This window comes from Macaca thibetana, chromosome 17 (assembly GCF_024542745.1).
Source record: "Macaca thibetana thibetana isolate TM-01 chromosome 17, ASM2454274v1, whole genome shotgun sequence".
Classification (NCBI taxonomy): domain Eukaryota; kingdom Metazoa; phylum Chordata; class Mammalia; order Primates; family Cercopithecidae; genus Macaca; species Macaca thibetana.
The window spans coordinates 18,100,873-18,125,786 of record NC_065594.1 but is presented as its reverse complement, the minus strand read 5'-3'; the positions used below and the strand labels follow the sequence as shown (position 1 = coordinate 18,125,786).

At 39.0% G+C, this 24,914-nt stretch overlaps 1 protein-coding gene across 2 annotated transcripts in view; it reads left to right on the top strand.

The window, feature by feature from the left end:
* LHFPL6 (LHFPL tetraspan subfamily member 6) overlaps positions 1-16,216 on the top strand; it is a 263,153-nt gene extending 246,937 nt beyond the window's left edge. For both annotated transcript variants that reach the window (XM_050766146.1, XM_050766148.1), the window contains exon 4: positions 15,038-16,216. In XM_050766146.1, coding sequence (XP_050622103.1) covers positions 15,038-15,156 — 119 coding nt within the window. In that variant the 3' untranslated portion in view covers positions 15,157-16,216. The remainder of the gene's footprint in view (positions 1-15,037) is intronic.
* Positions 16,217-24,914: the final 8,698 nt, after the last annotated feature.

Sequence of the window (24,914 nt, the reverse complement as noted above, 5' to 3'; positions counted from 1 at the left end):
TTCCCCAGTATCTATTGTTCCCATCTTTATGTACATGTTTGCCCAGTATTTTGCCCCCATTTATAAATGAGAACATGCGGTATTTGCTTTTCTGTTTCTGCATTACTTTGCTTAGGAAAATGGCCTTTATCTTGTTATTTTTTTATGGCCATGTAGTATTCCATGGTGTATTTGTACATTTTCTTTACCCAATCCACCATGGATGGGCACGTGCCTTTACTATTGTGAATAGTGCTGCAGTGATCATACAGGTGCATGTGTCTTCTAGGTGGAACAATTTCTTTTATTTTGGGCATATACCTAGCAGTGAGATTGCTGAGTTGAATGGTAGTTCAACTCTTAGTTCTTTGAGAAATCTCCAGACTGCTGTCCACAGATTTTTGCTCTCAAATCTGAACTAATTTACATTTCCACCACAGTGTGTAATTTCCCTTTTCTTCACAGTCCTGCCAACACCTGTTATGTTTTTAGGTTTTTTGTTTTGTTTTGGAGACAGAGTCTCGCTCTGTCACCCAGGCTGGAGTGCAGTTGTGCACTTTTGGCTCACTGCAACCTCTGCCTCCGGGGTTCAAGTGATTCTCCTGCCTCAGCCTCCCGAGTAGCTGGGACTACAGGCGCCTGCCCTGCTAATTTTGTATTTTTAGTAGAGACAGGGTTTCACCATGTTGGCCAGGCCAGTCTTGAACTTCTGACCTTGTGTTCCACCCGCCTCAGCCTCCCAAAGTGCTGGGATTACAGGTGTGAGCCACTGCGCCTGGCCTATGTTTTCACTTTTTAACAAAAGTCATTCTGACTGGTGTGAGATGGTATCTTGTGGTTTTGACTTGAATTTTCTGATGATTAGTGATGATGAGCATTTTTTCTTTCACATGTTTGTTGGCTGCTTGTATATCTTCTTGTAAGAAGTATCTGTTCATGTCCTCTACCTACTTATTAATGTGGTTATTTGCTTTTTCCTTGTTGCATTGTTTAAGTTTCTTATAGATTCTGGATATTAGGCCTTTGTCAGATGCATAGTTTGTGAATATTTTCTCCCATTCTGTAGGTTGTCTGTTTACTCCATTGATCGTTTCTCTTGTTATGCAAAACCTCTTTAGTTCAATTAGGTCCTGCTTGTTGATTTTTTTTTTATTACAGTTGTTTTTGAGGACTTAGCCATAAATTCTTTACCCACAGCTGTGTTGAAAGGCTGTTCACTAGGTTTTCATCTAGAATTTTTATAGTTTGAGGTCTTACATTTAAATCTTTAATCTCTCAAGTAAATTTTTACATATGGTATAAGGAGGGTGTCCACTTTTATTCCTCTGCATATGGATAGCCAGTTATACCAGCACCATTTATCAAATAGGGAATCGTTTCCCTATTGCTTACTTTTGTTTACTTTGCCAAAGATGGTTGTAGGTGTGCAGTTTTATTTCTGGGTTCTCTATTCTGTTCCATTGGTCTATGTGTCTGTTTTTGTGCCAGTACCATGCTGTTTTGGTTTTTGCAAATTTGTTATATAGTTGAAGTCAGGTAATGTGATGCCTCCAACTTTATTCTTTTTGCTTAGGATTGCTGTGGTTATTCAGGCTCTTTTTTGATTCTGTATGAATTTTAGAATATTTTTTTCTAATTCTGTGAACAATGATGTTGATAGTTGATAGGTTGCTTTGAGCAGTATCTACCAACCTACAAAGTTGGTAGATTGCTTTGAGCAGCATGGTTATTTTAATGATATTGATTTTTCCAATTTATGAGCATGGAATGTTTTTCCATTTGTTTGTGTCATCTATGATTTCTTTCAACAGTATTTTGTAGTTCTTTTTGTAGGAATCTTTCACTTCTTGGTTATATGTATTCCTAGGTATTTTATTCTTTTTATGGCTGTTATAAATGAGATTTCATTCTTGATTTGGCTCTCAATTTGAATATGATTGGTGTATAAAAATGCTACTGATTTTTGTGCATTGACTTTGTATCCTGAACTTTTACTGAAGTAATTGATGAGTACCAGGAAGCTTTTGACAGAGTCTTAAGGGTTTTCTAGGTATAGAATCATATCACCAGCAAAGAGAGATAGTTTGACTTCTACTTTTCTTATTTGGATGCCGTTTGTTTCTTTCTCTTGCCTGGTTGCTCTGCCTAGGGAGCCCACTCCTATTCAACATAGGAATAGGCTGGAGTGCAGTGGCACCATCTCAGCTCACTGCTACCTCCACCTCCCAGGTTCAAGCCATCCTCTCACCTCAGCCTCCTGAGTAGTTGGGACTATAGGTTCATGCAACTACACCCAGCTACTTTTTACATTTTTTAATAGAGATGGAGTTTCACCATGTTGCCCAAGCTGGTCTCGAACTTCTGAGCTCAAGTGATCTGTCAGCCTTGGCCTTCCAAACTGCTGGAATTACAGGTGCAAGCCACCATGCCCAGCCTGATTGGTAGCTTTTTAAGTTACTGATTCAATTTCAGAACTCATTATTGGTCTGTTCAGGGTTCAATTTCTTCCTTGTTTAATCTTAAGAAGTTGTATGTTTCCAGGAATTTACCTATTTCCTCTAGATTATTGACTTTGTGTGCACAGAGATGTTCATAATAGTTTGTGAGGGTCTTTCCTATTTCTGTGGGATTGGTTATAATGTCCCTTTGTCAATTCTGGTTGTGCTCTTTTGTATCCTCTCCCCTTTTCTTTGTTAACCTAGTTAGCAGTCTATCAATCGTGTTTATCCTTCCAAAGAACCAAGTTTTGGTTTGATTGATCTTTTGTTTAAATTTTTACATCTCAATTTTGTTTAGTTCTGCTGTGATTTATTTGTTTTCTTTTGTTTGCTTTGGCGTTAGTTTGTTCTTGTTTTTCTGGTCCCACAGATATGATGTTAGATTATTAATTTGAGATCTTTCTAACTTCTTGATGTAGGCATTTCATGTTATAACGTGTCGTCTCAACACTTCTTTTGCTGCATCTCAGATATTTTGTTACATTGTGTCTGTTTTCATTGATTTCAATGAATTTTTTAATTTTCTGCCTTAATTTCATTGTTTATGCAAAAGTTATTCAGGAGTAAGTTAATTTTCCTGTAATTATGTGGTTTTGAGAGATCTTCATGGTATCAATTTCTATTTTTATTTCAGTGTGGTCAGGTAATATGGTTGGTATGATTTTACTTTTTAAAAATTTATTGAGACTTGCTTTATCACTGAACGTGTGGTCAGTCTTAGCATATGTTCCTTGCACAGATGAAAATAATGTGTATTAAGCGGAGTATTTTGTAGGTTTCTGTTCGGTCTCATTGGTCATGTGGAGTTTAAAAACAGAATTTCTTTTTTGGTTTTCTGCCTTAATGATCTGCCTAACACTGTCAGTGGGATCTTGAAATCCCCCACTATTTTTGTGTGGCTGTCTAAATCTTTTCATAGGTTTAGAAGTGCTTCTTCTATGAATCCAGGTGCTCTAATGTTGGGTGTTTATATACTTAGGATAGTTAAGTCTTCTTGTTGAATTGAACCCTTTATCATTATGTAATGCCCTTCCTTGTCCTTGTTCACTGTGGTTGGTTTGAAGTCTGTTTTATTGGATGAGAGACTAGTGACCCCTGCTCTTTTTTGTTTTCCATTTGCAAAATACATCTTTCTTCCTCCCTTTGCTTTGAGCCCATGGTTGTTATTACATGTGAGATGCATCTCTTGAAAACAGCAGATGGCTGGGTCTTACTTGTTTTACCCAACTTGCCACTCTGTGCCTTCTAAGTGGGGCATTTGTACCATTTACATTCAAGGTTTATATTGATATGTGAGGTTTTGATCATGTCATTATGTTGTTAGCTGGTTGTTTTATACTTGATTGTGTGATCATTTTATAGGATATGTGTGCTAGGTACTTAAGTGTGTTTTTGTGGTAGCAGGTACTACTCTTTCATTTCCATGTTTAGAGGAAGGACATCTGGTCTGATGGTAATGAATTTCTTTAGCATTTCCTTCACTAAGAAGGATTTTATTTCTCCTTTGCTTTTGAAGCTTAGTTTGGCTGGATATGAAATTCTTGGTTGAAATTTGTTTTCTTTAAGGATACTGAAAATAGGCCCCTAACGTCTCCTGGCTTGTAAGTTTTCTGCTAAGAGATCTACTGTTAGGCTGATGAGGCTCCCTTTGTAAGTGACCTGACCCTTCTGTGTAATGGCCTTTAAGATTTTTTTTCTTTCATGTCAACCTTGGAGAGTCTGATCAGTATGCATCTAGTATGGCACCTTGCTGGAGTTCTTAGAACTACTTGAATTTGAATGTCGACCTCCCTAGTGAGATTGTGGAAATTTTCATAGACTGTATCCTCAACTATGTTTTCCAAATTGGTTACTCTCTCTCTTTCTTTCTCAGGAATGCCAGTGAGTCATAGGTTTGACCTCTTTACATAGTCCCCTATTTCTCAATGGTTTTATTCATTCTTTTTCATTCATTTTTCTTTATATTTGCCTGAATGAGTTGATTCATCAGACTGGTCTTTGAGCTCTGAGATTCTTTCTTTGGCTTAGTCTATTCTGTTATTAATGCTTGCAACTGTGTTATGAAATTCGTGTAGTAAATTTTTCAATTTCACAAGTTCAGTTTGGTTCTTTCTTAAAATGGCCATGTCTTCTTTCATCTCTTGGATTATTTTACTGGTTTCCTTGGGTTGGATTTTAACTTTCTGCTGAATCTTGTTGAACTTCTTTCCCATCCATATTCTGAATTCTGTGTCTGTTATTTGAGCCATTTCAATCTGGTTAGCAACCATTGCTGGACAGCTAGTATAATCATTTGGAAGTAAGGAGACCCTCTGATTTTCTGAATTGCCAGAGTTCTTGCCTGATTATTTTTCATCCAAGAGGGCTGGTGTTCTTTTATCTTTCTGAAATTGCTGTTGCTTGGGTGGGGCTTTTTGTTTTTATATTCTTTATTTTTCTGAGGGTTTGAATGGGGTGTATGTCATACATAGTCAATTGGCTTCATTTCTGGGTGCTTTCAGAGGCCCAAGGTTCTGTGTAGAATCTTTATTTGTGGCTAGATTCCTGCTCTTCACCAGTGATGTGTGGTGAAAGAATTTTTGTTTGGTGGTGTAATTCAGGCTGCAATCCAGTGGATGGTGCATAAATGTAAGGGCTGGCAGATAGGCTGTCACTCAGTGGCACACTTCTTTCGTATTTCAGTGCATTCACAGCAGCAGTGGAGAGCTGCAGTCCTTGAGGGGAAATACTGGTGCCACCTACTGCAGTGCTGCTGTGGTGACTTAGGAGGCATCAAGATGGCCTCCTGGGATATTTTGAAAATAGACTCAATGCATGGGATCTGGGAGATTCTACCATTACACACACCTTCTCATCACCTATTCTTTGGGGGAATACTATGCAGGGAGCGCTATTCCCATTATATGCATGTGTGCAGCACCGCACCCCCAGGGCACATCCATTAGGAAGCCTATAGAATGCAAAATAAATAGACGCCTTAGAGTTGTGTACAGGACAGCCCTGACAATTAATACAAGTTTATACTTCCTGTAATAAACAGACATAAAGAAACAAGCAAAGGGGTTTTGTTTGTTTGTTTGTTTGTTGAGATGGAGTCTCGCTCTGTTGCCCAGGCTGGAGTTCAGTGGCACAATCTCGGCTCACTGCAACCTCCGCCTCCCGGGTTCAAGAGATTCTCCTGCCTCAGCCTCCCAAGTAGCTGGGACTACAGGCACGTGCCACCACGCCTGGCTTTTTTTTTTTTTTTAAGTAGAGACTGGGTTTCACCGTGTTAGCCAGGATGTTCTTGATCTCCTGACCTCGTGATCCACTCGCCTCAGTCTCCCAAAGTGCTGGGATTACAGGCGTGAGCCACCGCGCCCAGCTGTAAAGGAGCTTTTAAAAAGAGCCACACCCCACAAACATTCTTCTCTCAGCCGTTTTACTTCTGCGTTTTCTGCCCACCAACCAAGTTTGGGTGGTCTTCTCTTTACAGGCACATGACACATCATTTTTAATGCTTGTCTCATTAAAAGTTTTTTTTAGGACCAGGCATGGTGGCTCATGCCTGTAATCTCAGCACTTTGAGAGGCCGAGGCAGGTGGATCATCTGAGGTCAGGAGTTTGAGACCAGCCAGGCCAACATGGTGAAACCCTGTCTCTACTAAAAATACAAAAATTAGCTGGGCATGGTGGTGCACACCTGTAATCCCAGCTACTTAGGAGGCTGAGGCAGGAGAATACCTTGAACACAGGAGGAGGCAGAGGTTGCAGTGAGCGCCATTGCACTCCAGTCTGGGAGACAGAGCGAGACTCTGTCTAAAAAATATATATATCTCTCTCTATATACACACAAGGATACAAGCAACAAGGATACAATCTAATATGCCTACTTCTTTTTTACCCAAACTCTATATTTAAATATTAACATGTTAACATTTTTAAAATATCACAGATAAAAGATATTCTGCCTGGATAAATGAAGTCAGTCAGCTTATCATATCCTGACTCAGGCACTATGGCTACAAGGCATTCTGGGTGCTCAGCAGTGACCTTGTAGGGAAAGAGAAGTAAATGGGGATCCCATGGAGCTCAAGTTCAAGGAAAGGCACTATAAACATGGAGGTTTTGTGATAAATGGCATGCAGTCAGAGGGCAGGAACTGCCTGAGTTAGTGTCCTGTGCTGCGCTTTCCAGAGCAATACAGTGAACAGTGGAGGGCGCTACTATGGAGTCTCTGGGTGAAAGTTAGGATGATATGGTGGCACCAGCCAAACTTCTGAGGGTTCACAGGCAGACAGCAGCTCTGGAGGGGAACTAAAGTGTACCCAGGAGTTGAAGCCCTTCATCAGCTAAGGCTCAGACAGAATCAAGGTAGGGTCAAAAGCACTCAGTTTGGGACCATTTCTAGAGCCAGTTTCTCCTGCAGGGAGCATCAGTTATCTGTTCCTCAAGCAAACTTATATTAGACATCACATTCCCACATCCTTGAAGATGCACTGCCAAAGGTGCCAAGTGTGGTTTCATTGGCTCAGGAATCGGGGCTGTCAAGTCTTTGCAGGGTGCAGACCTTTAGTAATTGAAACCATGCTCATTGAACATGGGCATTGTTCAAAGAAAAACTCTGGCTGAATTGAATTTAAAGGAGTTTAATTGAGCAATGAACAATTCACAAATGAGTCAGCCCCCCGAATCACAACAGATTCAGAGAGACTACAGGGGTGCCTCATGGTCGGCACAAATTTATAGACAAAAAAGGAACGTGACGTACAACAATCAGAAGTGGGGTACAGAAACAACTGGATTGGCTACAGTTTGGTGTTTGCTTTATTTCAATACAGTTTGAACATTCAGCAGTGTATGAGTGGTTGAACTATGGCTGCTGGGATTGGCCAAGACTCAGCAGTTATTACAGGTGCACACCCCTAAGTTAGGTTTCATTCTTGTCTGCCTATTAAGCTAGGTTACAGTTCATCCACAAGGATTCAAATATAGAAGTACAGAGTTATTCTCGGGCCGTATTTAGTTCACTTTAACAGCATGTAGTCTTCTAAGAAGACTGGCAAATTGAAGGGGTAAGGTAAAATATGTTTTATTTTTTTCTTGGGCATAGACATGCCAAGACAAGTACTATTTAACAAGTGAGAAAAATGCATTTGATTAAGATCTTTTTTATACATTATCTGAGCACAGGAAAAAACTCTGGAATCAGTTTGACCCAAGTTCCAAGTTCAAGCTTTGTTATTTATTTGAGATACTGGGTAAGTTACTTATCCTTCAGTTTCTGCATCTTCAAAGTGAGAATAATGTTGGAAAGTATAAACAGATCAACGATCCAAGACAAAAATTATTAAAGGAGAGACCCCTTCATAACTTGTAACCTTTCACTCGCCATCTATATATGCAGCTGTTATAGGACTATTAATTTTGTATCTCTATTCTTAGCACAAGTATAATATCTGATATCCATTCATGCCACAAATGTGTATCAGTTACTGTGATCTGGTCATCGTACTGAGTGCCCGAATAGAACATTGAAACAAGCAGACAGTCACACTCGGTAGGCTCCAAAATGTTAATTGAACTCATTAATGAAAAGGCAGAGGTTAAACTCCAGTGTCCTTAAAAGATGAAAAGATCACCGGAATGCCATTGTTACATGGAATAAGACTGGATTCTTTGTACCTCTCTTTCTGTCTCCATCACTTCCAAAAGCTATACTAAAAACTAATTTGAGCCACCCTAAGAAATCAACAACCCTCCCCACCCCTATCTCTACTCTGGGGCTGCCCTGGAATTCCGCCACAGTCTTTTTCTATCAACTTGGCAGGTGGCTATGGTATGCTGCTGTCTGTCCCATTAACCTCTATTTTATCTGTCAAGAATAGTATTCCCCATTGTTGAAAGCAGCAATTTGCCAACCAAGCAAGCTTGGAGTCCTGTTTGATGGAGCATTACGGAGAGCAAAAGGGAAAGTTTAAACAGATTTGCTTCTCTAATTTCCTGAAAGGATCACAGACAAAACTTGCCCTCTGGAAAAATGCTTTCTGTTTGCATTATAATAACAAGCATTTATTGCCATGACATGGGCAGAGAGAGGCCATGGAAGAATGGTCCTGTATTTCCTGGTTTTATTTAGTTTCATTACTACTCATGAAAAGTATGCAGAAACACTTTTTTTCTATGACTGTAAAACATGGTGCTAATTTCTTGTTATTGAGCACGTAGGTTTTAACAATAGGATCGTGCTCAGAGAGAAAAATCTATTTTTGCTTTTCTTTTGGAGAAGTTCAAGGTGACGAGCCCGTGCCTGGTAAACCCTTAATCTCTCACAGAATTCTGGATGTTTTGCTTTCATGTTTATAGTTTTATGAAAAAAAAAATTCTGTTGTATCTGGTTTATTTCATTATACTGAAGTTCTACAAAACATGTGTGTAATATACAAGGAATGCTTCAGAATAATACAGCTGATGTGAGTGATGTGAACTGGAAAGTAAGCTTCATGAGACCAAAGACTCTGTATTGTTCCCTGCTGCATCTCCAGCTTCTATAACATACCAAAACAGGTAGCAGGAGCTTAAGATTTATTTGTGACTGTTCCTATCCAACAATACAAATGACAGTTTCAAAGAGGGAATTTTCAGGCTTCAAGCTCTTGAACTCTGGAGGTGGTCATACCTCAACCCATCCCTTGCTTTACACCCAAAATGGGATCCGTCTCTTACTTGAGCAATACTTTAGCAAGACCCAAATCTGTCTGCGTTTCTCCATTACATTTCCCATCCCCTCACTCCGAGCATACTGTTCCCTGGCCCCCCACATTCACGCTTGGCTCACTCCTGAACATCTGCAGGTCTTGGCTTAGATCTCACTTCTAATTTAAGCTTCTCTTTCACCGACCTGACCACACTACATAGATCACTTGCAATATGCTGCCTTCGCATCCTGGATTTTTTCTTCAAAGCACGTATCACAATTATCAGTATGTAAATGTCTCAGTATTGCTTAATGCTTATTTCCTTGACTAGACAGTAAGCTCCTTGATAGCAGGAATTATATCTATATTATTCCCAACAAGCTCCCAGTACCCAGTGATTCATTCATAGTTGGAGCTGGCACTCACTGAATGTTTGTTGAATCAATGAATAAATTGAGAGAGGGAACGAGGAAAGGGAAAAAGGGAAGAAGAAAATCAAGAATCAGGGTTGAATGACAGTATTTTTTCAGATTTGCTTAAATTCTATTGATACACCTTTCTCTAGCTAGACTGATCTTGACCATTTTTCCTCAAAAGACATGTATGCATATGTACTTTTGTATATTTTTTGAGGCTAGTTTGGTTGGTTGGCTATATCTCAGTATAATTTATAACATTAGAACAAATTCATATTAAACCACTTTTTGATTTAATAATTATTTTTAAAATTGCTTAGTAAATGAAAAAGCCTTCATGTCTTAAATGAAGGACTCTTTTTCTTGTAAATCACATTGAACATTAATAGCTCATTTTGGACCTTAACCGGCTGTTGAATTTTAACTCCAAATTTTGTAAATCACACACAAACTTGCATATGTGTCTGATTGATGGCCGTATTTTCTTATATCCTCAAACATTTTCTGCTATTATGGTACACTCCTTAAAGATCTTTACTTAATTTCCTGCCAGTTTTCATCTGATAGATATTTAGCCTGATACGTTAACTACCTGTTTTATGACATAAACAAGAATGGATCCAGATAACAATGACTAGAAATTACAGTTACACATGAGCAAGACAAGGACTTGGATTTGCTCGAGGAAGAGGGTAGTGTGGTGAGAGCCGGAACCAGCTGGTGCCGAAAGCTGTGCTCTGTCTCTTTCAGGTGACAGCAGGGCTTGGGCAGGTGGGTGGGGCGGTTTCGTTTCTGACAATGGTAGAAACTGACAGATCCCTTGATAAAGAAAAGCAAGAGAGTCTTTGTTCGTTCACTCCTGTCTTCGATCTGGTTCCCCAGAGTGGATCCTGAGATGAGGATTTGTGTTCAAGTGATTGAGGAAATGTGCCAAGGAAAAACCAGTGGGGAAGTGGAAAAGCAAGGTAGGGAAGGAGTCAACACCCAGCAGGGTGCGGTTTGTCATATGAGGGTTCAGCCTCAGCCTGAACTCACAGTGCTGGGAACATTCATTATCATTACACTGCAGACTTTGTGCCACCTGGAGGGAAGAAAGCCAGGTGTGCACGCTCCAGTACAAGTCCATCGCTGGCAGTGGGTCACACCAGGGGGCACTTCAGCTGTCAAAGAGCTGGGACAGAGTAATGCCAGTCACTCATGGGTCCTCTGAAGAGCGTTGCAAATATAAGCTGTTATGAACAAACAGGAAGCTGGAGACTGAGAGTCCAGAACCAGCAAAGGGACACAGAGGAACTGGCTGGAGAATCTACAGCATCGGCTGTAGCTCCCCTGCCACTTACGAGATGCTGAAGCTTAAACTTCTGCTATTTTATTGACTTCTCTGCCAAAAACAAAAGCAAAACCAATATTATAATCTCTCTCATTACCTTCTGATAGCCAATCCATTACTAGCTTCTTTTTCCATCTTTGTTTAATAGATGTGTCTACTGTCACATACACCGTTTTCAAATAATTAGCCTCAGCAACTTTTTCTTAAGTGCCAAATAATAAAGAATTATATACTCTACTTTTCATGTGAGGTTATGGAACTATGTATAGGGCAATACATTATTAATAATGAACAATTGATTGTGTTCTGTGTTATGAGTCCAGTGCTAAATAGATGGACCACAAATTTTGCCGACTCTTTGAAATGTTCTAAACTATTGGTCATCTCTTCTCTACCTATTAATTCACCCTCCTAGGTGTATTTAATCCAGCTAAAGAATAATTCAAATTGGAGATTATTCCCAAGACTCACAACCACGTTAGTTCATGGTTGTCAGCAAATCTGACCTGTGAAGGGGGACCCGGTTACCCGTGAAAAATGCGTATTCTATCAGTATTAATGGAGGTCATTGTGCCAGTGAGACCTACCCAGAGGTGGAGAGGCGATCTTTCAGAATCTGTTACCCTGTTAAATTTAACACACTCGCTATGAGACTAGAAATACACACTTGGTTTGGGAAGTTCTCTCCAAAATTTCAGTGCCAAAACAGGACAAGAGTTACTCTTGAAATAAAATACTAGATTTACTGTTTGTCAGGTATGAGCTGCCTGCCTGCTTTGCTTCCTTTCTGCTTTTCTTTTACCTTGCCTTTCATTCAACAAATTATTTATTAGGTGCTTGCCATAGGCCTGGCATTTCCATGATCTAGAAGTAGAATTTCTGGGTGGAAGGAATCGTAAGTGTGAAGCTCTAATGTCAGCAACAAGGCTGATGTGCTCCAGAAAAAGTGATCACTGTGGCCAGAGATAAGACACAGGAGAGAGCGGTCATGAGGTGTGAGAGGTCAGCAGACATTTAAGCCCTCATAGGCTATAGGAAGGACATTGATTTTTGAGAATTCATTAAAGGGACTTTTTTTTTCCTTTTTTTTTTTTTTTTTTTTCTCGAGCCAGAGTTTTATTCTGCCAACCAGGCTGGAGTGCAGTGGCGCAATCTTGGCTCACTGCAACCTCCGCCTCCCGGGTTCAACTGATTCTTATGTGTGAGCCACTTGCACTAATTTACTCTGTGTGCTTGATGTCTGTGTGCTTATGTAATGGCCTAAGAGCTTTTAAGATGTGGAGGCTCTTGATCAAATTCGCCTGGCTAATTTTTGTATTTTTGGTAGAGATGGGGTTTCACGATGTTGGCCAGGCTGGTCTTGAACTCCTGACCTCAAGTGATCCACCTGCCTTGGCCTCCCAAAATGCTGGGTCATTACAGGGTTTTAAGTAAGAGCGTGGCTTGATCTGATTGATTTTTTAAAAGACAGCTGCCTACCTTGCTGTTGGTGATGATATAAGAAGAATCAGAGAGACAAGAAAGCAATGACAGCAGACCAGACTGCCTGGGGGATGATGCGGGCATTTGAGAAGGGAAAGGATACAGGATAGATATGGGCGAGAGTGGCAGAGGACTTGCTACTTATTAAGGAGAAGTCCTGGAGCAGGTTATTAAACTTTCCTTGGCCTCTGTCTTCCCTTCTGAAAGATGAGAATGATACTCATGTACTTGCCACATTGTGTTCCTATGAGAATTAAAGCATTAATGTTTACTTCATGTAAAGCTTCATGACAATTTTGAGAAAATGGTAATCAAAACACATTTGCTATTTTTTAATTATTCATTGGATGTGGAAAGGGAGAAATCAAGGATGACACCTAGGTTGAGGACTGAACAACATAGCTTGATGTCTGTGTGCTTAGGTAATGGCCTAAGAACTTTCAGGATGTGGAGGCTCTTGATCAAATTTTGCTGCTTTTGACTCATGGTGACCACAAGCCAGTAACTCCCTTAGCTCTGTCTTGCCTTGCCTTTTTATCCGTGCATGGGGCACATGCTAACTACTTCAGTAAATGTCCAGTGAAGATCTAAAGTTTAACTGCACGTTATACCTAACAGTCTTGGTAATTTTCAGCAGGGAAGTTATTAATTTTTCACGAATGAACAAGGTAAAAGTGGCTGTGTTCCGCGATGAGCAGGTCTATGCAAACCCAGCCCCATAGGCTGAGAGGCTGAGAAAAGAGGTGAGGAAAGAGGCTGACAAGTCCAGTTTCTCAGAAAAAAAACATTTAATAGGGACTTACGAACAGAAGCCATGTCTCAGGCAGCTGAAAGATGGCGGATCTTTGCACCCGCCCTCCAGAAAGCAGCCTTTACACAGCAAGCTTTTAGGGTACAGATACGTGCAGCTGGTCACATCTCATACTTTCTTGCTGAAACTTGTGACCTCTAGGGAGATGAGATAAACATCTTTATGGAAGGTTGTCTATGCCATAGGCATTGTTTCTTTATGGGGGGTTATCTACGCTATGGGAACACCTCGGTATGCAGGAGTCAAACGCTCGTCTTCATTGAGGTTTCGCTTCAAGATGGTGTCACTCTTGCCAAGCAACAGGCTGTTTTCCTGCAGACTGCTTGTGGAAAAAAAGGGATGTGATTTTCTTTTGTTTCTTTTTGTGTTTTTCTTTTTTGAGACGGAGTCTCGCTCTGTCGCCCAGGCTGGAGTGCACTGGTGCAATCTCGGCTCACTGTGACCTCCGCCTCCTGGGTTCAAGTGATTCTCCTGCCTCAGCCTCCTGAGTAGTTGGGATTACAGGTGCCCACCACCTCGCCTGGCTAAATTTTGTTATTTTTAGTAGAGATAGGATTTCGTCATGTTGGTCAGGCTGGTTTTGAACTCCTGACCTCAGGTAATCCACCCACCTTGGCCTCTCAAAGTTCTGGGATTACAGGCATGAGCCACTGTGCCTGGCCCCGTGATTTTCAGTCTGTGGCTTTTATGTTCAGTGACTGTGAAAACCAAATGTCTTGCTGTTTATGTTTGTATCTAATGCAATGCAAAACAAGAACCAAAAAGAGGAACATGGTTGCTGTTAGAGCATCGCCTGATAAGATGGTAAGACAGGATGAAAAATGAATTAGAATTGAAGCAGAAAGTACAGTGTCCAGTATAAGATATAGAGGCCTTCTTTACTGTGCACACAAAAAGAGTAACTTGGATGTCATTAAGAAAGAAAAAGCTAATGAATGCAAAAACCCATTCCATTAACCCAAATAGGGTATCTGGGGACGCCAACCTGTTCTTGGGATCTGGAACCCGGGTTTGAGTCTTGGCTCACTTTATTCCAAATTATAAGCGTATGACTATGAGTAAGTCACCAACTTCTTTAAATGCTGAGAAGCATTTTTGTCAACCATGTTAAGCTAGTACTCCACCTTATAATGTTGATAAAATAATTGACAAAGACAATATAGATAAATAAATCTACTTATTATATTTTTAATATTTTGGGTATGTTATGACTATTAAGACTAATCCAACTCTGAGAAATCAGGACTCATTTGGACACTTGTCATTATATTTTCATTTAAATGACACTTTATCTTCAAGGTGAGTGTTGATCCCAGAAGAATCTGGGAATTTTTGTTTTCTGATTCAGACAGTAGAGAGTAAGTCACTTGAGGATTCCACATAAATAGCAGTATTCACCTTAGCATTAGCCATTATCCTTCAAATGAGTTCCCTCCTCAAAGTGGCCCTTTTGCAGAAAGATTGCATCAACATTTAGATTTTTTCCCTAAAGTACTTTGTTATGCAGGTGATCTTGGGTGATGTAAGTTAGAATTAACTCCTTCATCTCATATCCTGGTTGCTGCTATTCTTCTCTTTTTTTGACCGGGGTGTGGATATTGGTGGAGGGGACTAGACTTCTCTTCGCCAGTGTGAGAGGTAGACATTGAGATCCTTCTGAAATGCACCCAGCCATTCTTGCTTTCTTCACTGTCCAGATAACTTTCAGCATGTTATGATTCCATTTAAGCGAGGATACCATATTCCTAATGGGTGTTTCAGAACCCACACACTGGAAGCAGTAAGAAAGCCTGCTGCAAAATCATCCTCATCTGTGTCTTTCTTTCCCTTTCCTTTGTCCCTAGGGAAGTGTGAAATCGGCTGGGCCTACTACTGCACGGGAGCAGGTGCCACTGCCGCCATGCTGCTGTGCACATGGCTGGCTTGCTTTTCAGGCAAGAAACAGAAGCACTACCCATACTGAGATGGAGCCACCAAGAGCAGACAGAGGAGAAGACGGACTGAAGGGGCTTGGAGAGGTCAAAACATCCACCTACCTTCAAAAGGTGGAATAGTAGTTCTAATCCAATACAATGCTAATAAAATGAAACCCGATAAAATCAGGAACATGATATAGGAAGGAAGGATTGTAGGAGATTTGTGGGGGGAAAAAAAAGGAGAGTGTAGAATGATGGAGAAAAATGGACCAAAGCCTAAAAATATTGCAGGGCATGGGTGGTTCTATTCCACAAAGTATTGTTAATATACAACACACACACACACACACACACACACACACACACACACACCCACACCCCAAATCTATATATGCAAACAAGGGTTTGGGTTTTAGTTTTTTGTTTTGTTTTGTTTTGTTTTAGGTGAAGACTCAGAAAATCAAAAGGGCTAGTAGAAACAGTGTTATGTTGGGAAGCAGGGTACCCCCAAAAATGTTCCCTGTAGGTCACGGCACTCCCGAAAGCACACAAGCACATACAGACATACGCATCCCCACACACACCCATGCACAAACGTGGATCATCGCACAGACTTTACGGGAGGTTTAGTGGTGCATTTCTCCTCTGTTTTCTTTTTAATATACATTTAAAATACAGTATTATCACTTTATAAAGCATATATTAAACCCAATAAATGGACCAATAAGCCAAACTATCAGTATTTTGTATATCCTGCATAAACTCTGATGTAGTTCCTCAACATATTTTCAGTGTTTATGCAGACCTTTAGAGTTAAGCCTTTGTATTTCCATGTTATTCAACAATATGCATTATTTCTGAGTAGTTTCTGCTGTGATATTCGTATGAAGAAAAGGGGCACCTTTCTGTCCACTGTAGGAGAGAATTCAGCCGAAGATATGAGAATAATGAGAGACATTTTCCAGTCATTGGATCGTGTTTTCTTTTGTCCATTATTGTACTGTGCTGTACCACATTTATTTCTATATTCATTTTGTAAAAAATTTAAAAGTGCTATTTTGTTTGTATTTGAAAATCTCTGTGAATAAATTCTCTCTTTGATCAATAGCTAGATGAGTCATGGAGTGTTAATTCAGTTATTGGATTTGCTTCCTTAATTTCTTCAATGTAGTTCTTCAACTACTATAGTCTTGTAAAATTTCCTTTTCTCTTTTAAGGCCTGTCATTAATTCACTCACTAATCATCCAACGAGGCATTGTTCTAGGCACAAGTGTATTAAAAATGAGTAAGACAGTTTCTGCTTTCAACATGAATTCTTTGCAACCAGAATTCTAACTTCCTGCTTATTACATTTCAGTCATAACCAAATTCTGAGGAGAGAAGAACTTCAGGTCTGTTTTGTATTAAGTTTGAGAATATGGGTGGTATTCAGATGTGATTTAGGGCAACAAGAGCTAGATTGTGGTTCAAGGTGGTGACTGGACTGACAGTCTCCAGCATGGTGACATGACTGTTACAGTTGCCAGTGACTTGCTGTTCCTCCAGCTTCTACAAAGTGCTGGGTTTCTGTACTTCCGTGTCAGGGAAAATTTTCTATCACTGCCCTTCAGGGATGTTGGCCATTTGAAAAATCTTATCTCAACAGCCCTGTCCCTCCAGCAGAAAGTCTTCACGCAACAGAAGGGTTTGGACCCTCACATGGCCCCTTAACAGAACTAGCTCTTTCAGGGTTAGGCGTGGTGGTTCACACCTGTAATCCCAGCCGAGGTGGGGAAATCACATGAGGCCAGGTAGTTTGAGACCAGCCTGACGAACATGGCAAAACTCCATCTCTACTAAAAATAACAAACAAACAAACAAAAAAATTAGCTGGGCATAGTGATAGTGGTGCTCTCCTGTAATCCCAACTACTTAGGTTGAGGCACAAGAATTGCTTGAACCCAGGAGGTGGAGGTTGCAGTAAGCCGAGATTGCAACACTGCACTCCAGCTTAGGCAACAGAGTGAGAACCTGTCCCCACCAAAAAAATAAATAAAAAATAACAAATAACAAAAACTAGCTTCTTCAGGAGCAAAGATTGCATACTGGATAGTGGATCTAGCCTTTTGTTTAGTAAGCCCGAGTTATTGTAGCAAATCCTTAAGAATTCCATTTCAATTAGCTTCTAAATTCATTGTACTTTTCTGATTTGGAAATTGAACATTCTGGCTATTTATGCATGTAACTATATTTTCTATGCTATCTATATACATTTATCAATTTAATTTGAATATCTGACTATTCCACTTGCTTCTGGTGCTTTTAATCATCCAGGATGAGAATCCAAATCCATGCTGCTCTGGAAGAACAATACAGGATCTGACCAATAAAATTCTACACTTTCTGAGGCTTTGTTGGTGTGGAGAAAGTCATTCCACTCTCAGATGCTTAATTCATAATGTGCTGAATGTGATTTTGTCTCATTGTCTGCTGAGCAGGGGCTTCTCCATTCTGTGGTCTCCTGCAGAGAAGAAAAGATTGCACTTTGCTTCCTCAATTAGCCCATTATGTTCATGTATAGCTGGTGCTTTTCAAATTTCTTTTAACTGCACCTTCCTGTCAGAATAGTGTTGTGACTTCTTAGCTCCCATTATCAAGTTGGAGTTCTCTAGGGAATTCATTAAGGTCTAGTTCTTTGGACAGATTTGATGATATTGTCATTTTTACGTAGTTCATGTGATTTTAGACATTAGTGAGCCTCGCTAGAATAAAAGGTCAGCCACTCTACATGGTAAAGTCAAATGACAAACTCTTATATGCCAATGGCAAAATCTGGCTAGTCATATGATTTTTTTTTTTTTTTTTCTTAAGATGTCCCTGCATTTTAATAGGAACATCTAAGTTATTAAGAATTACATATACTGCTTTTGAAATGAAAATCACAATTCATAAGGTAATAACAATAACAAAGTCAGTGAAAAGTATATATTCACAGGATTCTTACTGATATACGCATGAGAGGCAATAAAAAGCTCGATTTTCACAACCTTAAAAGCTTTCATTGCTTGCACATGCCTGTGCAGTAAGTGGGGAGTTTACCTTGTTTTTAGGAAGAGAAAATGACATGCAAATAAGTGAATTGATGAAATTTAATTGACTCTAGTCATTGAACACCTGCCACTTGGTAGGTATTCTACTAGACATAAAACACTAAATAAAACACAGCCCATGCTCTCAAGTCAGTCCTAAGCTCATGGAGAAAAATGACAGGAACATCAGTGATTACCAAATCATATGTCAACTGATTCTCAAAGACAGGGAGGAAGCTCCTCCCAGGTAAAGAATTCTACACAGACAAAAGGGTATAAAGAAAGATGAAAGATGATATATTACAATGTTCTGCTCTTCAAAAATCATTAAGAAAATGAAAAGATGTGTCAAAGACTGGAAAAAGTTATATATCTGATAAAGAGCTTGTATTCTGAGTACATACATGACTCTCTCAAATGAATAATAAAAAGGACAACTCAATTTTTAAAGGGTAAAAAAGTGAATGGGGTAGTTCCCAAAAGACAATATACCAGTGGCTGATTACATTGAAAATGTGTTCAACATCATTAATTGAGAAGAAAATGAAACTTTGAGAACCACAATGAAATGCTGCTTAACATACACTAGAATAACTAAAACATAAAATACTGACAACACTAAATGTTGCTGAGTATGTGAAAACATGGCTGGAAAAGCGATAGGTACATTTTTATTTATTTATTTTATTTATTTATATTTATTTTTTGAGACGGAGTCTTGCTCTGTCGCCCAGGCTGGAGTGCAGTGGTGCGATCTCGACTCACTGCAAGCTCCACCTCCTGGGTTCACGCCATTCTCCTGCCTCAGCCTCCCAAGTAGTTGGGACTACAGGTGCCCGCCACCACGCCCGGCTAATTTTTTGTCTTTTTAGTAGAGACGGGGTTTCACCGTGTTAGCCAGGATGGTCTCGATTTCCTGACGTCGTGATCCGCCTGCCTCAGCCTCCCAAAGTGCTGGGATTACAGACATGAGCCACCGCGCCCGGCCCAGTACATTTTTATTAAGTGAACCATAATAATTCCCTTCCTAGGTATTTGTGCCAAAAAAACAAAACTATGTTCACAAAAAGATTGTATAAGACTGTTCATTTCAATTTTGTTCATAATAACCCTAAATTGGAAGCAACTCAAATGTCCACCAGTACATACATAAATTGTGGTATATTTAAATAGTGGAATACTACACAGCAATAAAAGGAATGAACACGTGGTATGCACATCAACCTGGATGAATCCCACAGACATTCTGTTGAGCAAAAGCAGCATAGAGGAAAACTAATACATGGTCATAGAAATTAGAATAATGATGACCCTCTTATATGGGTGGGGGAATTGACTGGTGAGGAGAAAACGGACTTTCTCGGAAGATGGAAATGTTCTATGTATTGATTGGAGTATACACTTGCCAAAAATCCATTGACTACATGCACTTAAAGACTGCACTTTATTGTATTCTAATGGTGACTTAATCAAAGAGAAAAGCATGGAGGGCCTTAAAGGTTAACGGAACTGTGGGTCATCTCACATGGCAGCAGTTGGGGTATATTTGGGCAGGTGGAAGATGAAGTGGGAGAAGGGCAGGCAGTGCTTTGGGTACCATGCTAAGAGGACAAAGCATTGTACAGCTATACAGAAATACTTCCTTCTTTATATTCTTATTCTATAAGCTTTTTTCTATTGAAGTTTTTTTGTTTTGTTTTGTTTTTCACTTTTTAATCTTTTAAAAGAACCAAAACACAAACACATACATTAGCCTAGCTTGCACGTGGTGAGGATCATCAATATCCCTGTCTTCCACCTCCACTTTGTGTCCCTCTGGAAGGTCTACAGGGGCAATAGCCCCTATGGAGCTGTCATCTCCTATGACAACAATGCCTTCTTCTGGATACCTCCTAAAGCAGTTGCTTGAGGCTGTTTTACAGTCAACTTTTTCTTTAAGAAGTAGAAGGAGTATATTCTAAAATAGCAATAAAAAGCAGAGTAAATACATATACCAGAAACAGTCATTTATCATCAAGTATTATGTACTGTACATAATTGTGCTATGCCTTTTTTGTTTTGTCTTTTTGCTTTATTATTATCTTTGACACATAATCATACATGTTTATGGGGTGCTGAGTGATATTTCAGTAGAGGTACACAATGTATGATGATAACATCTAGATAGTTAACATATTCATCACCTCAAACATGTATCATTTATTTGTGTTGGGAACCTTCAAAAATCTGCTCTTCTAGCTATTTGAAAATATACAATGAAATGTTAATGTTAATCACCCTAGAGTGCTACCATATATACTATGCTTTTATGTAACTGGCAATGCAATAGATTTGTTTACCCCAGCATCACCACAAACACATGAATGATACATTGCACTGTGATGTTACAATGGTTATGACATCACTAAGTGACAGGAATATTTTAGCTCCATTTAATCTTATGGGAACCACTGTTGTATATGCAATCCATTGTTGACTGAAATGTATTTTTACAGCATGTGATGATATAGATAATGGATATAAGTGATACTGGTGAATATGAAGACAACAGGAAGGAATTAATGCAGAAGAAGAAATCTTGGAGAACATCATCATTGAAAGGATAGACCATTAAAAGGATCTTTGTTGAGGAGCAATCAGAGATGTCAGAGGAAATTTTTACAAAGGTGTTGTCATAGACACCAATGGAAGGTAAGAGAATTTCAAGAGGAAGAGAGTTCTAAGCAGTGTTTATGGAAAATGTTTCCAGGGAGCCAAGCTACACTTATTTGATTTGGTAACTAGAAGGTTAATAATGCCCTCAGGAAAGAGTGGTTTTAGTAGAGTGGTGGGGTGTTAAAGAAATTAGTAAGGGTAAAAGAGTGAGTAAGGGATAAAGAAGAACAGAGAATTATAGAATAATCTTTCAAGAACCTTAGCAGTGAAGGGAAGGAAAAAGATGGAATTCATTCTGCATTTTTGTTAATAGCAAAAATCGCATCTTAGTAAAAAACGTTTTTGCAATCCTTCGTGACCAGAGTGAATTTGTCAGAACAGCAAATGTTCGTACACCCTTCTTTGATTCTCATAAAATGAGTGGGTAACTCCAGACAGCCTTCATGGAGATAAGACCACTAGATTGTTACCAGGTTCCAGCAAGCCCACAGGACCAAGAAGAAACTGCCTTCACCTCAAGAGCAATTGTTGAGGAAACTGAATTGGACTATTTCTCCAGTGCAAGTCAAGAGGATACCATGAACTGGATCACTGCATTAATAGGTCGATGAGAAAATAACTTTTTCCTGGAGCAGTACATCTGTTGTAAAAAGAGGATAATATTCTCATAATCCAGATCATCTTTAGTTCTGTATTTTCAGTGCCTATCCTAGTTTCATGTACTCAAGTGGTGGTTAAAGTAAATATTTACATGTGAAAATAAATTATTAGCATAGTGAAAAAAAGATTATTTTTAATATGAACAGGAGCAAGGAGAGAGCTTAGTGTTGTGACGCCATCTGTGACCACGTAAGCTAAATTACTTCCATGAGCAATTGAATCTGGAAATCCTTCTGCTCATATATGCTTCCTCAACAACATTCAGAATTGCCACTTCTCTGGGAAATGGGAAGGAATGGTTGTTTGTCCTATTCAGAAGCCTGTGCTGTACCTTCTATATATGATTGCCTGAGATGTTTAGGTTGGTTCACCTAGAACGCTGTTACATGGCTTCTGATATCTTTGTATTTTTATTTTAGTTATTTCTTTACAAGTATTTACTTATCACATTTTATGCATCAAATACTGTGATAGGATCTACCGCTGACATATTTTGCCTTTTACTATGGCCCTTAAATGTTTCTACTCATCTAAATTATTTAAAACAAGGACTCTTTATTACAATTATTTAAGCATATTATAGATCATAATACCATAATAATTTTTTTCAATAAATGTTTAACTTATAGCACACACAGAAATAGCCTTCATTAGGAGGGACATTTTTTCAAAGATCAGATGTTTGTAGATGTGTGGTGTTATTTCTGAAGCCTCTGTTCTGTTCCATTGGTCTATAGCTCTGTTTTGGTACCAGTACCATGCTATTTTTGTTACTGTAGCCTTGTAGTATAGTTTGAAGTCAGGTAGTGTGATACCTCCAGCTTTGTTCTTTTTGCTTGGGGTTGTCTTGGCTATACAGGCTGTTTTTTGATTCCATATGAAATTTAAAGTAGTTTTTTCCAATTCTGTGAAGAAAGTCAATGGTAGCTTGATGGGGATAGCATTGAATCTATAAATTACTTTGGACAGAATGACCATTTTCATGATATTGATTCTTCCTATCCATGAACATGGAATGTTTTTCTATTTGTTTGTGACCTCTCTTATTTCCTTGACCAGTAGTTTGTAGTTCTCCTTGAAGAGGTCCTTCACGTCCCTTGTAAGTTGTATTCCTAGGTATTTTATTCTCTTTGTAGCAGTTGTGAATGGGAGTTCAATCATGTTTTGGCTCTCTATTATTGGTGTATAGGAATGCTTGTGATTTTTGTACATTGAATTTGTATCCTGAGAATTTACTGAAATTGCTTGTCAGCTTAAGAAGGTTTAGGGCTGAGATAATGGGATTTTATAACTATACAATCATGTCGTCTGCAAACCGAGACAATTGGACTTTCTCTCTTCCTGTTTGAATACTCTTTATTTATGTCTCTTGCCTGGTTGCCCTGGCTAGAACTTCCCATAGTATGTTGAATAGGAGTGGTGAGAGAGGGTGTCTTTGTCTTGTGCTAGTTTTCACTGGGAATGCTTCCAGTTTTTGCCCATTAAGTGTGATATTGGCTATGGGTTTGTCATAAATAGTTCTTATTATTTTGAGATATGTTCCATCAATATCTAGTTTATTGAGTGTTTTTAGCATGAAGGGGTGTTGAATTTTATCAAAGGCCTTTTCTGTATCTATTGAGATAATCATGTGGTTTTTGTCATTGGTTCTGTGTAATATGAAGGATTACATTTATTGGTTTGTGTATGTTGAACCAGCTTTGCATCCCTGTGATGAAGCCAACTTGATCGTGGTGGATAAACTTTTTGATGTGCTGCTGGATTTGGTTTGCCAATATTTTATTGAAGATTTTCGCGTCGATGTTCATCAGGGATATTGGCCTGAAATTTTCTTTTTTGTTGTGTCTCTGCCAGGTTTTTGTATCAGGATGATGCTGGCCTCATAAAATGACTTAGGGAGGATTCCCTCTTTTTCTATTGATTGGAATAGTTTCAGAAGGAATTGTACCAGCTCTTCTTTGTACATCTGGTAGAATTCAGCTGTGAATCCATCTGGTCCTGGGTTTTTTTTAGTTGATAGGGTATTAATTACTACCTCAATTTCAGAACTTGTTATTGGTCTATTCAGGGATTCAACTTCTTCCTGGTTTAGTCTTGGGAGGGTGTATGTGTCCAGGAATTTATTCATTTCTTCTAGGTTTTCTAGTTTATTTGCGTAGAGGTGTTTATAGTATTCTTTGATGGTAGTTTGTATTTCTGTGGGATCAGTGGTGATATCCCCTTTATCATTTTTTATTGTGTCTATTTGATTCTTCTCTCTTTTCTTCTTTATTAGTCTGGCTAGCGGTCTATTTTGTTAATCTTTTCAAAAAACCAGCTGCTGGATTCATTGATTATTTTGAAGGGTTTTTTGTGTCTCTATCTCCTTTAGTTCTGCTCTGATCTTAGTTATGTCTTGTCTTCTGCGAGCTTTTGAATATGTTTGCTCTTACTTCTCTAGATGAACTCCACACTTTATAAAGTATCTAAAAATATTTGTTATAAATACTATACCAATACCTGACAATAAAAGCTAGACACAAAATACAATTTCTGATCCCTGTCTTCAATTCTTCTGAAGATCTGCTGATCACCTTTTTCTATGGAAGCTAAGGGAATGGTTCCTGCTGGTTTAGTTTATCTTCTCTGTGATCCACATGGCTTTGTCCTGTGAGGTCTGTTATGCTTTAGAATGTCTTCTTCCAAAACAAAGATCTCTAGTCCTAAGTCTTTGTTAGTGTATTTCTCTGCAATGTTTTGCTTTCCTCCAATGGCCCTGAAACATGTGGCTGTGATTTTGCTGCTGCAGCTCGCTGAGATTTCAAGCTGAGCTTTCTGAACTTTTATCTATCTTCTCTCTGGCACCTGACCCCTCCCTGTTCTACCCCCTTTCATGATGAGAAGGGAATTTTAAACTATTTTGTCAAGAAGAATAATACTAGTTTTCACATGCACCAAGTAATTCTGGACAAGGTTTTCACTGAGGCATTTTCAACAATAGTGGAAGTCTGGAAGCAACTCAAATGACCATCAATTGGAAATTCCTTAAATAGATTATGGTACATCCATATGTAGAAAATGATACAGCCATGTAAAAGACAGCTTTTCTGTACTGATAAGGAAAGCACTTCTGTGCCTATTAAGAGAGAAAAGCAAGATGTGGAAGAGTTTATACAGCATATCAACACTTCTGATAACATTTTAAAAGACTATACATGCATTTGCTTTCTGCAAATAGCATGTTTCTGGAATGATAAATAAGAAACAGATGATAATGGTTGCCTCTGGATAAGAGACAGGATGAGAGGGAGACTTATTTTATGTGCCCTTTGTATTGTTGAACTTGTGACTATTATTAGCTACTTGAAAATAATACAGAGATAAGTTAAAATATATAAAATATATATAACCCAGACATGAGATGATAGATATGCTTATCCTT